This window comes from Microcaecilia unicolor, chromosome 5, assembly GCF_901765095.1.
Source record: "Microcaecilia unicolor chromosome 5, aMicUni1.1, whole genome shotgun sequence".
NCBI lineage: Eukaryota > Metazoa > Chordata > Amphibia > Gymnophiona > Siphonopidae > Microcaecilia > Microcaecilia unicolor.
In genome coordinates, this window is record NC_044035.1 from 118,392,564 (window position 1) to 118,407,757 (window position 15,194).

General features: G+C 41.8%; 1 protein-coding gene across 1 annotated transcript in view; it reads right to left on the bottom strand.

Annotated features, from left to right (window-relative positions):
* Window positions 1-15,194, bottom strand: part of KCNMA1 (potassium calcium-activated channel subfamily M alpha 1) — a 1,310,561-nt gene that overhangs the window by 125,076 nt on the left and 1,170,291 nt on the right. Inside the window, exon 20 of the mRNA XM_030203235.1 lies at window positions 1,850-1,976. Within this exon, the coding sequence (XP_030059095.1) occupies window positions 1,850-1,976 (127 nt within the window). The remainder of the gene's footprint in view (window positions 1-1,849; window positions 1,977-15,194) is intronic.

Sequence of the window (15,194 nt, forward strand, 5' to 3'; positions counted from 1 at the left end):
AGAATGGCTATGTAGAGAGTGATGACAATAAAGCAAACGTGTTAAACAATTACTTCTGTTCACAGAGGAAAATCCTGGAGAAGGACTGTGGTTGGATGCCATGGAAATATCTGGGAATGGAGTGGATATTGCACCATTTACAGAAGAAAGAATTTATAAACAGCTTCACAATTTGAAGGTAGACAAATCTATGAGGCTGGATGGGTACATCCCAGGATTCTGAGGGAGCTCAGAAAAGTCCTGGTGGGAACTCTTAAAGATTTACTTAATATATCTATAGAGACAGGAGAGGTTCCACGGGATTGGAGACAAGCAGATGTGGTCCCTCTTCACAAAAGTGGAGACAGGGAAGAAGTGGGAGACTATAAACTGGTAAGTCTCACGTTGGTGGTAGGAAAAATAATGGAGTCACTGCTGAAAGAAAGGATAGTTAACTTTCTTGAAGCCAACGGGTTACAGGATCCAAGGCAACATGGCTTTACTAAAGGAAAATTCTGCCAAACTAATTGTGCGCTAGATGTAATCTACTTGGATTTCAGCAAAGCCTTTGATACGGTCCCCCACAGAAGACTTGTGAATAAGCTGAGAGGGCTGAACTTAGGACCAAAGGTGGTGAACTGGATAGGAAACTGATTGACCTACAGGTGGCAGAGGGTGGTGGTACATGGAATCTGCTCAGAAGAAAGGAAGGTGAGCAGTGAAGTTCCTCAGGGGTCGGTGCTGGGGTCGATTCTGTTTAATATATTTGTGAGAGATATTGCTGAAGAGTTGGAAGGAATGGTTTGCCTTTTTGGAGATAAAACGAAGATAGCCAATAGAGTAGATAACTTGGAGGGAGTAGAAACAATGAGCATGGATCTCTAAACATAAGAAGAATGGTAGAGGGTTTGGCAGTTAAAATTTAATTTCCACTAACCTAGGAAGTATAATACTCTCAAAATTACTGTGCCCCTCTACAATATATAATTACTAAAGCTCAGTATTATTCCTAACTCAAACTAAATTAAATTGTTAAATGAAATGTGCTCAGTTCTAACAAATTCTCACTATTACATCCCCAAGGAAATATTTGAGAGAATCAGAGGAACCATCATCACACATCAAGGTGTTCCAATTTACCAAACAATAGTATGTACATACTCTTCTGTTTTCTGCATCTTCGGGATAACATCCCAGTTGACCAATTCTTACGCATGAAGCAGTTGTGTTCGACCATGAAACAATTTATGAACCATGCCAGTAATATGGCCATTTTATTAAGGTGCGGTAGGCCTAATGCGGGCCTACCACATGCTAAAAGAGCACTACCATGGGACGTGATAAGGCATCCTGCAGTAGAGTTCCACTTAGTGCTTATTAATCCCATACTGGAAAATATTTTTTATTTATCAGTGTGAGAGACTTGCCAATGTGTGTGGAGTAGGCATGTTTACGCTAATCGGGTAGTGCAGGCACATTACCACACACTACCTGATTAGTGTTGGAGTAGCAATGGAGCCCTCACCACCTCCTAAATAGGTGGCAGTAAGGACTCCCATGGTAATGGCTTCACTCTAATGAGAAAATTAGCACATGGCCATTACAAAAAAAAACACGGCCATTTTACTGGTGCGTCAAAGTTGGCTGCAGCACGTGGGAAACCCACACACTAAAAGTAGCACAGACCTCCTTTTAGCACACCTTAGTAAAAGGACCTCATAGTGCACCCTCATTCAAAAAAGTAGACAATGACTTAGCTCCCATAAGAAAAAATGGCCAAACAAAAATGAATAAAACAAACATTCCCTGAAACAACATGGGAAAAGAGTCAAAACAAATACTTTCTGGCTGTCCATCCCAAGACACCCACCAGAATAACCTTCTCCATTTCTTTGGCTGGACACCAGTGAAACATCCCTGTCGAGTCATATTTTTTCACACTGCTAGAGTCCATGTTGTCAATCTGATCATTGCCAGACATTAACAAAGGATCATGCCTATAAGGAAAAGGAAAGATAAGGAAGAGCATAAACTGGTACAGTCATCAATCAAGGGTAGGCAGACACTCTAATTTGCATTCTGTTCAGAATAAATCAAAACTGAACCTCATTTATATTAAAACATATATTAAAAAAATACCTTCTCACACCAAATTGTAACAGGAAAGATTCCCTCTTACTAAGTGGGATATATTATTTATATGCACTTTCCAAGCTTTCAAAAGCATTAATAAGTCCCTCTGTAGCAAAATAGTTTTGCAGTCACTTTCCGACTGCAATAAACATCATTGTTTCCATTTCTTCTGTTCCATTGCTGATGTAAATAGCAAGTTGTTTGTTATTTGAAAATGGAAGCAGAGTCTCAGGATGGCATGAGGAAGGAAAGCTAATTGCTCATTTCTACCATATACGACTCCTGACATAATGCTCCACATGGTAAAAGATTTAACAGGCTACACTCAAAACTATTTTACTAATTTGCCCAATCATATTTTGCTTTCTCAAATCGAAGGTCCTTGAAGTTTCCACAATATGTCTCTTTAGGGCAGGCTGGCATACAAACATCCACATCTGCAAAGCATGATTTTGATAATATGCAAAGCAGAAAAGCACTTTTTCTTGGCACAACCATATCTTGCAGTAACCTTAAATGGCCAGAGGTCCTGTAGCCACTACAATTCTAACCATGGATATTCCACAAAGGGAGAATGGAAGAAAGAAAAGAAAACCCAGATGTTTTTATTAACTTGTCTCAGAACACTACAGTCTACTAAGTAGGTAAATTTATAAAGCATTATCTGCATGCAAATCATGTTTTTACACAAGGAAAATGGCTCTGATAAAGTTGTGCAGCCTAATATATACATTCAAGTGAACGTGCTGAGATCAGATATACTTATATACATACCATGTGTTGGAATTCCCTGAAGAATGTCATTCTGGCAGAGTTGGGGTGAAGTTAGTGTATGCACGTATTTTATAAAATGTGTGAACAAATATGGGGGTAATTCAGAAAAGGTCCCCAAAATGTAGGTGGTAAGATGCTGCATTAACCCAAATTCTATATCAGTGATAATATATGTAATTGGCGTTATAGAATACTGAACATTTATGTGCCAACATTTAGATGCATCCGCTCATGCCATGTCAACAGCTGCTGTAAATGACCACAACTAAATGATTATCCTAGATAGAACTAGGACTCTCTTTTTGAACATACATCGAGGATAATAGCTGATACTCCAATGGGGAAGCCTCTTATTCAGTCTGAAAGAGTGACTGATTGGACTAAAAAATTCTGAAAAAAAACATTTTAAGTACACGTTTTTTTGATTTAGCATAGCCGGTTAAGTTGATATTCACCGACTGACCAGCATTATAGTGGCCATAGATAGACATTTATACAGGTCTATCTGCCTGCTAAATGTAGCCAGTCAGTCGATAAATATTGGCGCTACATGGCTATGTTGCACGATATAGCCAGTGACCGTGTTAGCTGCTCAGTGCTAATATGCAGCCAAGATAGCCAGCTATCTTCTGCTGAATATTAGCTCTTAGCCGGCTAAGGCTAGTTAACGCCAAGAGATCAGCCCACAAATTCCTCAACTTGAACTTCCCCAGCTGTAAAGGACTCAAATACAAGCAAGCATACGCCACCACCTTCTCGTATAGAAGCACACAGCTATGGAATGCGTTACCCCCAACCTTAAAAACCATGGACAATCTAAGCAACTTTCGCAAATCCTTGAAGACACATCTCTTCAACAGAGCCTACAAAAAGAACCTCTAAAGACACAAATCACCACACAACCCACCCACACAACCAATTACACCTCCTACATCACCCAATTTAACACCCCCTTCTCTTTCTTCAAATATCTTCGTCCTACCACCGACTATATCTATTATCCTCTCATGAATATGTCATAATATCACTCTGTAAGCCACATTGAGCCTGCAAATAGGTGGGATAATGTGGGGTACAAATATAATAAATAAATAAATAAACTTGGCCAGGACCCGTTCCTGGCCGGTTAAATAGTGCTGAATATTAGGAGGCTAGTGTGTAACTGCTGGGCATGCCCCTGACCTGTCTTGCCCATCCCAACGTCCACACCATTTTGAAGTTGCATGCTATAGATTCTAGAATTAGTAATCACTAGGCATATATAAAATTTAGATAAAGAAGGGAGTATGTAGTCAAACCGCTTTGAGAAAACAGGAGACTACCTTGAGACAGCGTACAGCGAAACATGGCTCTATGTTGGTGACATCGGGTCTCCATTATGTACTATTTATTGAAGCTGAAAAGCTAAGTATTAATTTGGAATCTAAAGATGACAATAAGTGTAGAAAAATTAAGATAAATGATACAAATGAATACTTTAATGAAAAAATAAGTAAAAAAACAAAAATTGGGGTCGATGAGGATTGCGGTACTGCCTCCTAAACATGCTTGGCTCATAATTAGCCACTATAGATGCAAACACACTGATCTGATGATCCTATTAAAGCAGGGTTAGACGGTTTCCTAAAGGACAAGTCCATAAACCACTACTAAATGAACCTGGGAAAAATCCACAATTCCAGGAATAACATGTATAGAATGTTTGTACGTTTGGGAAGCTTGCCAGATGCCCTTGGCCTGGATTGGCCGCTGTCATGGACAGGATGCTGGGCTCGATGGATCCTTGGTCTTTTCCCAGTGTGGCATTACTTATGTACTTATGTACTTAAGGACGTATCTTATGTGAAGCCGAGTATAATGAGATAGATAGATTCTAGAATAGCATCTAAGTGCAGTAACGCAAGTAACTACAAATTTGTGCCAATTAATTAATTACTGGCTATCATTTTTGTTAGTGCCAATGAACAGCTAATTTGCAAATCAACGTAGATGCATAACCAGCACTAGTCTATTACTTGCTTGTGCAAATTTGTGCACTAAGCATAAAAATGTGCACACAAGATTATAGAATGACGGGGAGAGAGGGTGAGTCTTTAAATGGTGCATAAATTTATGTGCTAGGAACATGTTTAAACCTATTCTACACAAAAAAGTAGGTGCCTTTTCTACACAGAAAAGTGGTCAAAACCACACCTATATTTAAAGTGTGAACACTTATACAAGCCATAAAGCTGATCTAAATACTTGCATCTAGATTGCAAAATCCCACACATAGATTATAACATTTTACAATCTGCACATAATTATGCACCCTTCCAAAACTGCCCATGTGAATGCCTATCCACAAAGTACACACCCTTACTTCTAGGATCGTACTTTTAGAATACTGCTTAACCAAAACCATCTAGTTCATACATGCATGTGTTCATAAATGAATGTAAATGACAAGAATACTAGAACATATGTTATTGCTAGAGAATGACACGGGGACGGGGACCCATGGCAACCATAAGTATGGGGACAGAGCTCGCTGGGACGGGGTGTGGAAAGATTCCACGGGGATGGGGCAGTGATGGGGACAGAGCCTGTGAGGATGTGGACAATCTTTGTCCGCGTGTCACTTTCTAATTTGAAGCCTGTTAATGAACTGGACTCTTACTTATGTTTGATGCAGACAACAATATTTTTATTTTTTGGAAAAACAAGCAAACATGCTGGCCATAGCTAGCAAAACTTTGTATGGGTGTCCTGTACATCCTGCTACCAGCACATCTTCTAAGACGACATATGTTATTGCAGGAAGGACTGTAGAAGACAGGAGAGCTAGACTGAATCCTGAGATTGTTGATAACTTCTTATTCATCCACAGATTTAAAAATCATAACAGTGCTTCATAGGGCATATTACTGCCCTCTAGCGCATACAGAACACGTTGTATTTTGTACCCCTGGACATTTTAATAGGGTGGATTAGGATTCCTTGGGGTAGTAGAAGTCAGCTATTGTTGGGGTTGGAAGGGGAGAGGGTGATGGTGGTGGGAGGGTTATTATAGATGCTTGTTGATATTATTGTTTTCTATTTGTAATTTATACATAACAGTTGCACAGCTTAATAAAAAGATTTAAATATAAAATCATAAGTGTTTGAGGCTTCTGCTATTGAAAATAGAGCCCACAGGGATAAGGCAGGGATGGTGATAGAACCTGCAGGGTTGGGGCGGGGACGGAGACAGGGCCTGCGGGGACAGGGTGGGGACGGAGACAGAACCCACATGGACGGGGACAAATTTTGTCCCCATTTCATTCTCTAGTTATTGCCACTGAAAACTAGGTAGATCCATATAGAATTACCTCATAGAGTAAATGCATAAATTTACACCTTCAGAACAGGTGTAAATTTGTGTGAGAGAATTTGTACACCTTTGGGGATGATTCTGAGAGCCTATATTATTAAGACTCACAGGTATCTGTGTTGTATTTATAAAATAATTGTTATATTGAGCTCTCTTTATTGCATCTCACTGTAAAGAAAGGTTATATGGTTCTTGTATTCATAATAAAATGCTTCTCACCCCTCTTCCGTAGGCACACCTAGCATATCAAGTTTTACAGATTAGCACAATGAATATGCACAAGAAATAAGCCTAAACTGGGGATTCTTTGTGCACAAATCTTTGTCATTCATATTCATTGTGGTGATCCAGAAAATCCAACTGAGCATAAAAAAGCAGTAAATAAATCCTAACATATAAATAAAGCTTGCAGAAAGAAGGAGGCCACATCAAGATTATTCAACATGAAACCATGTTGTGCTCTCTGCATTGGGAATATCATAGCCAATAAATCCAACTTTCCACCAATCACATTTGCAACCAACAACACATGATACTGTTAGACCAATGATATCAACTCCAGCTTGGCATTCAAACTAGCTGCTGTCACAATATTAAGAAAATATATCTAAAACTGACCTCTTAAATTTAATTGTTTTTCATGGCCACCTCCACAGCAGTCAATTAGAATAGTATCTATGACCCACCATAATAGGTTTTCTATCATATGCTGTTTAGTTAAACAGTGATTGACTAAAGGAGCAGATATATTATTAGCATTTAGCCTATGATAATGTTCATTTAGCTGTAAACATTTTTGTATGGCCCACATACATTAGAGGACAAGAAACAGAATAATATAAATCACAAAGGTTGAAGTGCAAGTGCTAACCCGTCTGGCTTTAAAATTCCTGCTATGATTAGGATATTTCCATTCAGCTCCTTTTACTGAAGAATTACACTGTGCCCTGCATTGGATATATTTTCTAATACAGTGATATCAGTTGGTTTGAATGCTGAGCCTGAGTGGATGTCATTGGTTTAACAGTATCCACAGTCTACAGCCTTGTGATAATCAGTTTCACAGTGAAACTGATTATCACAAGGCTGTAGATTGTGAATGTTGATAGCTTGGGTCTTGTGCGAGTTAGAGTCTTTAAGTGAGATTGGATTAACAGTATCATGTGAACAGATGATGAATGTATCATGGTGAACTGTCTGTATGAGTCCAACACTTTTAAATAGAGAATGGGATTTGTGGAGTGGAGATTCTTTGGAATAATTGTTTTATAAATTCTCCCTAAGCTTCTTTGGATTATTGGATATATTACTATTACTGTTAATACAGCTTTCAACAAACAGAATTAAGACTTTTATTTTGCAGGCAATTCAAACATCTATAGTTAAAGACTATCAAACACCAATGATCTCTATTTATATAAATCCGGATTTCATTGCAACCACAGTACCAAGACCCTCCTACTTGCATAAGAACATAAGAGTAGCCATACTGGGTCAGACCAATGGTCCATCTAGCCCAGAATCCTGTTTCCAGTGGCCAAACCAGAAATACTATCTGCTCTTCCCTTGACCATCACTGTTCTGTCATTGTTGTCTCCCTGGATCTCTCATCCACCTTTGACATAGTCAACCACACTCTTCTTCTCCTCTCTCACCTCCATTCCCTGGGTATGCATGGTACTGTGCTTTATTGATTTTCAAGTTACCTCTCTGGATGCGTCTTCCAGCTCTTCCATGATACTTCTCTTTCCCCTGTTTTTCCAGCAGAATCTGGCGTTCCCCAGGGATCCATCCTCGCCCCCTCCCTCTTCAAAGTATTTATCTCCCCTCTCCTCACGTTGATTCATGAACAAGGCTGCACTCCCTTCTGTTATTTCTTTAAATATCTGGTTAACATTAACTTTAACCAGATATGATGTAAATTAACAGAATTGAAGTGAAAGCTTAATTAATGCCAATGCCCAGGTCATGCTACTAAACTATAAACCTACAGCTGTGATATGAATTAGGTCTACAATAAAATGGACTGATGCCACCACCCTATATAGTTCTCAAAGACTACTTCTGTCTCAGATTTGAACCATTGACTTCTCGGTAAGAGATTGTGTAACTTCATGTTTTACAAGGATATTCAGTCAACTTGCTTATGAATTAAATCAGAACACAAAATGATTTTGAATTGGCATAGGTTTGAAATTTGTGAGCAATACTGCCAGTCATAAAGAAAGCAAATGAATTTAAGTGCTAGAATCATTAATGGACAGTAAGCACAGTAATCAAGTGGCTTATGTCCTGCTTCTTCTAATATTTTTTTTTTTATAATGATGTCTTTCGATATGTAATAGGAACTGTGTCAATTTTACAATTTCCTTATAAAATCTACGACAAATTGCAGCAATTAGCAGGCTGAAGTTAGACATATGGAACCATAGAAAGTGCTAATAATTGAAAAAGAATTTAGTGCTTTTGCAATCTAGTTTAATATCTCATGATAACCTACATGTTTCACTATTTACTGAATGGTGCCTCTGGCTCTTCAATCTTCTCCTATTGCTTTGAGTGCTACTATAAACCTGAACCAAGATAGCTATCTTTCACAGCTGTCAGAAGTGACAGCTTGTCACAGGGAAGCTCCAATGGGACTAGTTGTTAGAACTGTCATACTATTCAGAAGGAATTCAGCAAATGTTTTGTATAATAGCAAAGTAAAGATCATATGAGCCCTGGTGCAACTTTTTATTTGAGTCCTTCTGCCTCTTGGCAGCCCAATCCCAGTAGCATGGTTAGATGACAATTCTCTAACTTGCTTCTCCTGCCACCAGCATCTTATCTGTTCACAATAGTTTCAATTGTGCAGCATTCTGCAGATTTCTGTGATACACATTGTGGTTCAAACAGCTGTGAAATGCATGGGACAGGTGGCAGCAGCAGGAAGATCATAATAGAGAAATATTAGGCCTACCAACAATACTGCTCTCTTAGCTGCACTCTGGGCCACTGGGCCCGAGGAGGGAACTGGGCAGATGGCAGCTATAAGACACAGGTAAAAGAATTGCTAGTTACTTAAAATTGGGGGCTCAAAACAGTAGCGTAGCCAGAGGGCTGATTTGAGGTGGGCCTGAGCCCAAGGAGGGTGGGCCTGAAAATTCATCTCTTCTTCACCCCCCACCCACCCCCCACCCTCCCACCGCAGCAGCCGCCGCAAAAAAATGCACATCTTCCTATCCGCCACTGTACGGAACCAGACAATCTTCATCTGCAGGGTAGTGAAGACGTACTCTCCCATTTTTAAGCTTGTGGCTCTTGTTGTGTTGTGGGCTCCCACCTTGTCCCGCGAGTCCGGCACTTCAGTTTTTTTCCTCCCTGCTTCTGCCGCGGTGCTTCTTAGTACTGGCATGCTGCACTACCAGCGATTCACAGACACGGGCTTCCCTCTGCCATGTGCTTCCTGCCCTAAAAGGAAGTTGCATCAGAGAGGGCGGGATGCAGAAGAGTGAACGCTGAAGCCAGCCTGTGTGTGTGCGAATCGCTGACAGGTAGTGCAAGTGCACACTAATAATCTTAAGCTGGAACTTGGAAGTACCGTGGCAGAAGGACAAAAAAACCCCAGAACTGAAGGACTCGCCAGACGGGAGTGGGAGCGGAGGGAAGGGAGCGAGCCAGCTACGGATGCGGTATTGGTTGGGGACATCGAATGCACCATTCCTGGGTGGGCCTTGGGCAAACGTGGGTGGGCCTGGGCCCACCCGTGGCTACGCCCCTAGCTCAAAATACAATTATAATACCCCTTCCCCCCCAAATAGTCTCATAGCTTGGTACCAGTTACAACCCTGTGGAAGTATTTTGTATCGACTTACATCTATGCAGTTATTTTTTTAGGCAGGTTCACGTTCCTTGTGTGATTCTTCTTAATTATTTGGTAAATCAAGAGCATTATTATACATTGAAGCTTGCTAATATGGAGTTGTGGCTATCTTGCAAACTGTCCTCGAGGATAGTTTGGATATTGTTGGAAATTCAGAAAATGATTTGGTAAGGGCTAATGAATTAGCTAAATATTATAGGGTCATATATTCAAAGTGATTTCATCAGCCAGAAATGGCTTCTGAACAGTTAAATCACTTGTTTGGGGCTAACTGGCATTATTCAGTGGCACTTAGAAAGTGCTGCAGAAAATATTTGGTTAATGCGCAACATGAAACTGGCCATTTTGGGGGTGTTTCAAGGGTGGAGATAGCACTTGGCTGGTTAAAGTAAATGTATAAATAGGACTGCATCAGTCCTATCTTTATAAGTTCAACATAGCTGGTTAAGTGCTGAATATCACACTTAATTGGCTATGTTTTTACAGGTTCTGAATACCCAGATGTTCAATGTTGGATCCTGGACATGGCCCAGCCTTGAATTTCTGGTGATAACGCTGAAGGCAGCCAGCAAAATGCTGATTATAGTTGGTTGAATATCAGCACTACTGCTGGGGTATCGCTTGTGCCTGTCGGTAATTCCGAGTTTGGTATGCGCTAAATATTGCGGTAGAAAATATTTTTTACCGTGGGGGTCTTTTCCAGCAGTAATTTACAGTGCAGCCACATTGGTGCGCAGTGCATAGTTACCACATGGGTTGCACATGAGCTCTTACCACTAAGTCATTGGCAATGGCTGGCAGTAAGGGCTCAGGCCGTAAATAGGCACATACTAGTTTTAATTTTTGCACACGCCCATTTCCCGGTGCATTAAAAAATGGCCTTTTTCCCAGTCACGGTAAAAAGTCACCCAACACGCACCTAAAAGATGCGCCCACACTACCGCAGGCCACTTTTTACCACAGCTTTGTAAAAGGACCCCTTTATAAGCTCCAGTTTATAAATGTAAACTATTTCATAGTTACTTTAAAAGAAAAAAAATTACAAAGAAAATTGCCACAGAAAATCCAATCCCACATATTCGCAATTTAACTTAAAGCCACTTAATAATAGAAAAGAAACATCATATCTTTAAAATAAATTTCCATTTTTAGTGGCCCTTTTACTAAAGCAGGGGCGTATCTGCGTGGGGCCACAGGGGCCTGGGCCCCCGCAGATTTCGCCCTGGCCCCCCTCCCCGCCGTCAACCCTCCCCCGCTGCTTACTTTTGCTGGCGCCGAGGTCCGACCCGCAATCTCCGTTTTTCGTCTTCCTCCGTGGCCATGCTTCCAGGAAGTAACGCTGCAGTGCTGATTCGTTGAATCCAGTTCGGCGTCTGACGTCAGACGTCGAACTGGATTCAACGAATCAGCACTGCAGCGTTACTTCCTGGAAGCATGGCCACGGAGGAAGACGAAAAACGGAGATTGCGGGTCGGACCTCGGCGCCAGCAAAAGTAAGCAGCGGGGGAGGGTTGACGGCGGGGAGGGGGTGGGGAGAGAGGCGGCGGCGGCGGGGGTGGGGGGGGAGGGAGGCAAAAATGTGCCCCCCCTCTCTGGCTGTGGCCCCCCCTACCGCCGGATTCAGATACGCCCCTGTACTAAAGTGTTACATTTTGCACTTAATGTGCTTTAAAACAGGAAATTAATGCAAGGGCAAAACTAACATGGCAGGACATCTTCCTGGCCATTTGAGGAAACACCGGGCAGGTACATTCGAATGGACTCTGTTCTTTCCTGGTTTTCTTCTTCTCTCCCATTGCACTTTCAGTGTATACTCTAGTGGTTCCTCCTCCACGTCTATTCTACTATCAGTTGGTGAACCTCATGGCTCTGTCTTAGGAACTCTTCTTTTCTCCATCTTTCCTTGGTGCTATGATCTCATCCCATGGTTTTCAGTGTCACCTTTATACTGATGACTCCCAGATCTACCTCTCCACACCAGAAATTAAAGCAGGAATCCAGGACCAAGTATGACCTTGCCTGTCTGACATTCCTGCCTGGATGTCTCACCGCCATCTGAAACTAAACATGACCAAGACTGAGCTTTTTATCTTTCCCCCTAAACCAACCTCTCCTCTTCCCCCTTTCTCTATCTCTGTGGATAGCATTCTCATCCTCCCTGCCTCATTGGTTCATAACCTTGGGGTCAACTTCGATTCCTCTCTCTCCTTCTCTGCACATATTCAACAGTTCTAAAACCTGTTGTTTCTTTCTCTATAATATTACAAAAATTTGTCCTTTCCTTTCTGAGCACACCACCAAAACCCTTATCCACACTCTTATCACCTCTCACTTAGACTATTGCAACTTGCTTCTCACAGGTCTCCCACTAAGCCATCTGTCTCCCCTTCAATCTGTTCAAAATTCTGTTGCATGACTTATATTCTGCCAGTGTCGCTATGCTCATATTAGCCTTCTCCCCAAGTTACTTCATTGGCTCCCTATCTATTTCCCCATATAGTTCAAACTCCTCTTATTGACTTACAAGCGCATTCCCTTTGCAGCTCCTCAATACGTCTCCACTCTTATCTCTCCCTATACTCCTCCCTGGGAACTCCATTCATTAGGTAAATCTCTCTTATCTGTACCCTTCTCCTCCACAGCTAACTCCAGACTCTGTTCTTTTTATCTTGCTGTACCATATGCCTGGAACAGACATCCTGAGCCAGTACGTCAAACTTCATCTTTGGCCGTCTTCAAATTGATGCTCCTTTTAACTCCTAACCCCTAGTCACTTGTTCAGTACCCATATTTGTTTTATCATTCCAACTTTAGTAATTCCCTTATCCCTTATTTCTCCTGTTTGTCTATCCTGATTAGATTGTAAGCTCTGTCGAGCAGGGACTATCTCTTCATGTCCAAGTGTACAGCGCTGCGTACGTCTAGTAGTGCTATAGAAATAATAAGTAGTAGTAGTATGGAATGCTGTTTCCTGTAGAGTTGGGGATGCCTGGACCAGAAAGCCCTGTTTCAGCTCTACCAATTTCTGTAACATTTGTTGCTGCTCCTGCTGCTGTTGCCACTGCAGTTCAAAATGGGCATGCATAAATTGCTGTAGTTGCTGCTCACACAATGCTTGTATGAACTGCTGCTGCTATTGTTGCTGTTGGTCCTCCAGTAGGGTCTGGATCAGTTTCTTCATGTTTTCATTGTAATACTAGTGCACATACACGTGCACTGCATGAGAGAGACAAACCAAAATAAAGTCTGCTTGTCTGGCACTTACTATACTTCTTCTGGCACCTAACTAGGGCAGAAATAGACCCTTTAGCCCAATGTTTCTGGGTGGTATTCCTACAAGAACCAAAGCCCTGAAGACTACGGATTCTGGCTTCTTTTAGCAGGTAAGCTCCTATCCCATGCTAGAACCATATGTCACATATTTCGATTTTAGTCTTCATTTTCAACAAGAGAGTTGCAAAATTGAATAAAGGAAAAACTGGAACTTTCAGAGAACAAATTTAGATAAAACTTATAGGCTTATTTTCTAAAGAGAAGGGCGCCCATCTTTCGACACAAATCGGGAGATGGGCGTCCTTCTCTCAGGGTCGCCCAAATTGGCATAATCGAAAGCCAATTTTGGGCATCCTCAACTGCTTTCCATCGCGGGGAAGACCAAAGTTCACATGGGTGTGTCGGAAGCATAGCGAAGGCGGGATTGGGGCGTGCTTAAGAGATGGGCATCCTCGGCCGATAATGGAAAAAAGAAGGGCGTCTCTGATGAACACTTGGCCGACTTTACTTGGTCCTTTTTTTTATGGCCAAGCCACAAAAATGTGCCCTAAATGACCAGATGACCACCGGACGGAATCGGGGATGACCTCCCCCTATTCCCCCAGTAGTCACTAACCCCCTCCCACCCTAAAAAAAATTTTTTTAATATTTTTGCCAGCCTCTAAACCAGCATCAAATATCATACCCAGCTCCATGACAGCAGTATGCAGGTCCCTTGAGCAGTTTTAGTGGGTACTGCAGTGCATTTCAGGCAGGCGGACCCAGGCCCATCCCCCCTACCTGTTAAACTTGTAGTGGTAAATGTGAGCCCTCCAAAACCCACCCAAACCCACTGTACCCACATCTAGGTGCCCCCCTTCATCCATAAAGGCTATGGTAGTGGTGTACAGTTGTGGGGAGTGGGTTTTGGGGGGCTCAGCACAGAATGTAAGGGAGCTATGCACCTGGGAGCTTTTTCTGAAGTCCACTGCAGTGCCCCCTAGGGTGCCCGGTTGGTGTCCTGGCGTGTGAGGGGGATCAGTGCACTACGAATGCTGGCTCCTCCCACGACCAAATGGCTTGGATTTGGTCGTTTCTGAGATGGGCATCCTCAGTTTCCATTATTGCCGAAAATCGGAGACGATCATCTCTAAGGTCGACCTAAATGTTGAGATTTGGGCATCCCCCGACCATATTATTCAAACGAAAGATGGCCGCCCATCTTGTTTCGATAATTTGGGTTTCCCCGCCCCTTCACAGGGACGACCTGCGAGGACCCCCTCAGGAAACTTGGGCACCCTGTTTGATTATGCCCTCTACGTCTTCCAAAGTAGCTGTAAATCAGGAATGGGAAAGAAAAGAAAATAGGTATTCATTCCAAATTTGGTAATTTTCTACCTTTTTTTTTTTTTCATCAAGGGGTCATTTTACTGAGCTGTGGCAAGAACAAAATGACCTTAGTGCACCCTTACTTTTCCAGGCTGCATTTGAGCACAAAGAGAACAGTTGGTCATGGCCCAGGCACAGTTGGCACATGTTGTGAGGATCAATCATTAACATGGTCCTTCTGCAGCCTGAGCATTTCTTAAATGCACTGGAAGGCTTCAGGGACACAATAGGAAAAATAGTAGTAGCAAAATGAAATAGCTCAATTGTCAAAACCTTTTTTTTTGAAAAACAGATGACCCAGTTGAGAGCTCAGACCTAAGGAGGCTGCCAGCTGTGGAAAAGGAAAAAAAAATAAGAAAGTTAGAGGGAACAAAGTAAAAAATAAAAATAAAATTGGACCTGCTTACTCAATAAAGGGCACGAAGACAAGAGATAACGCTCTCTCAGAAA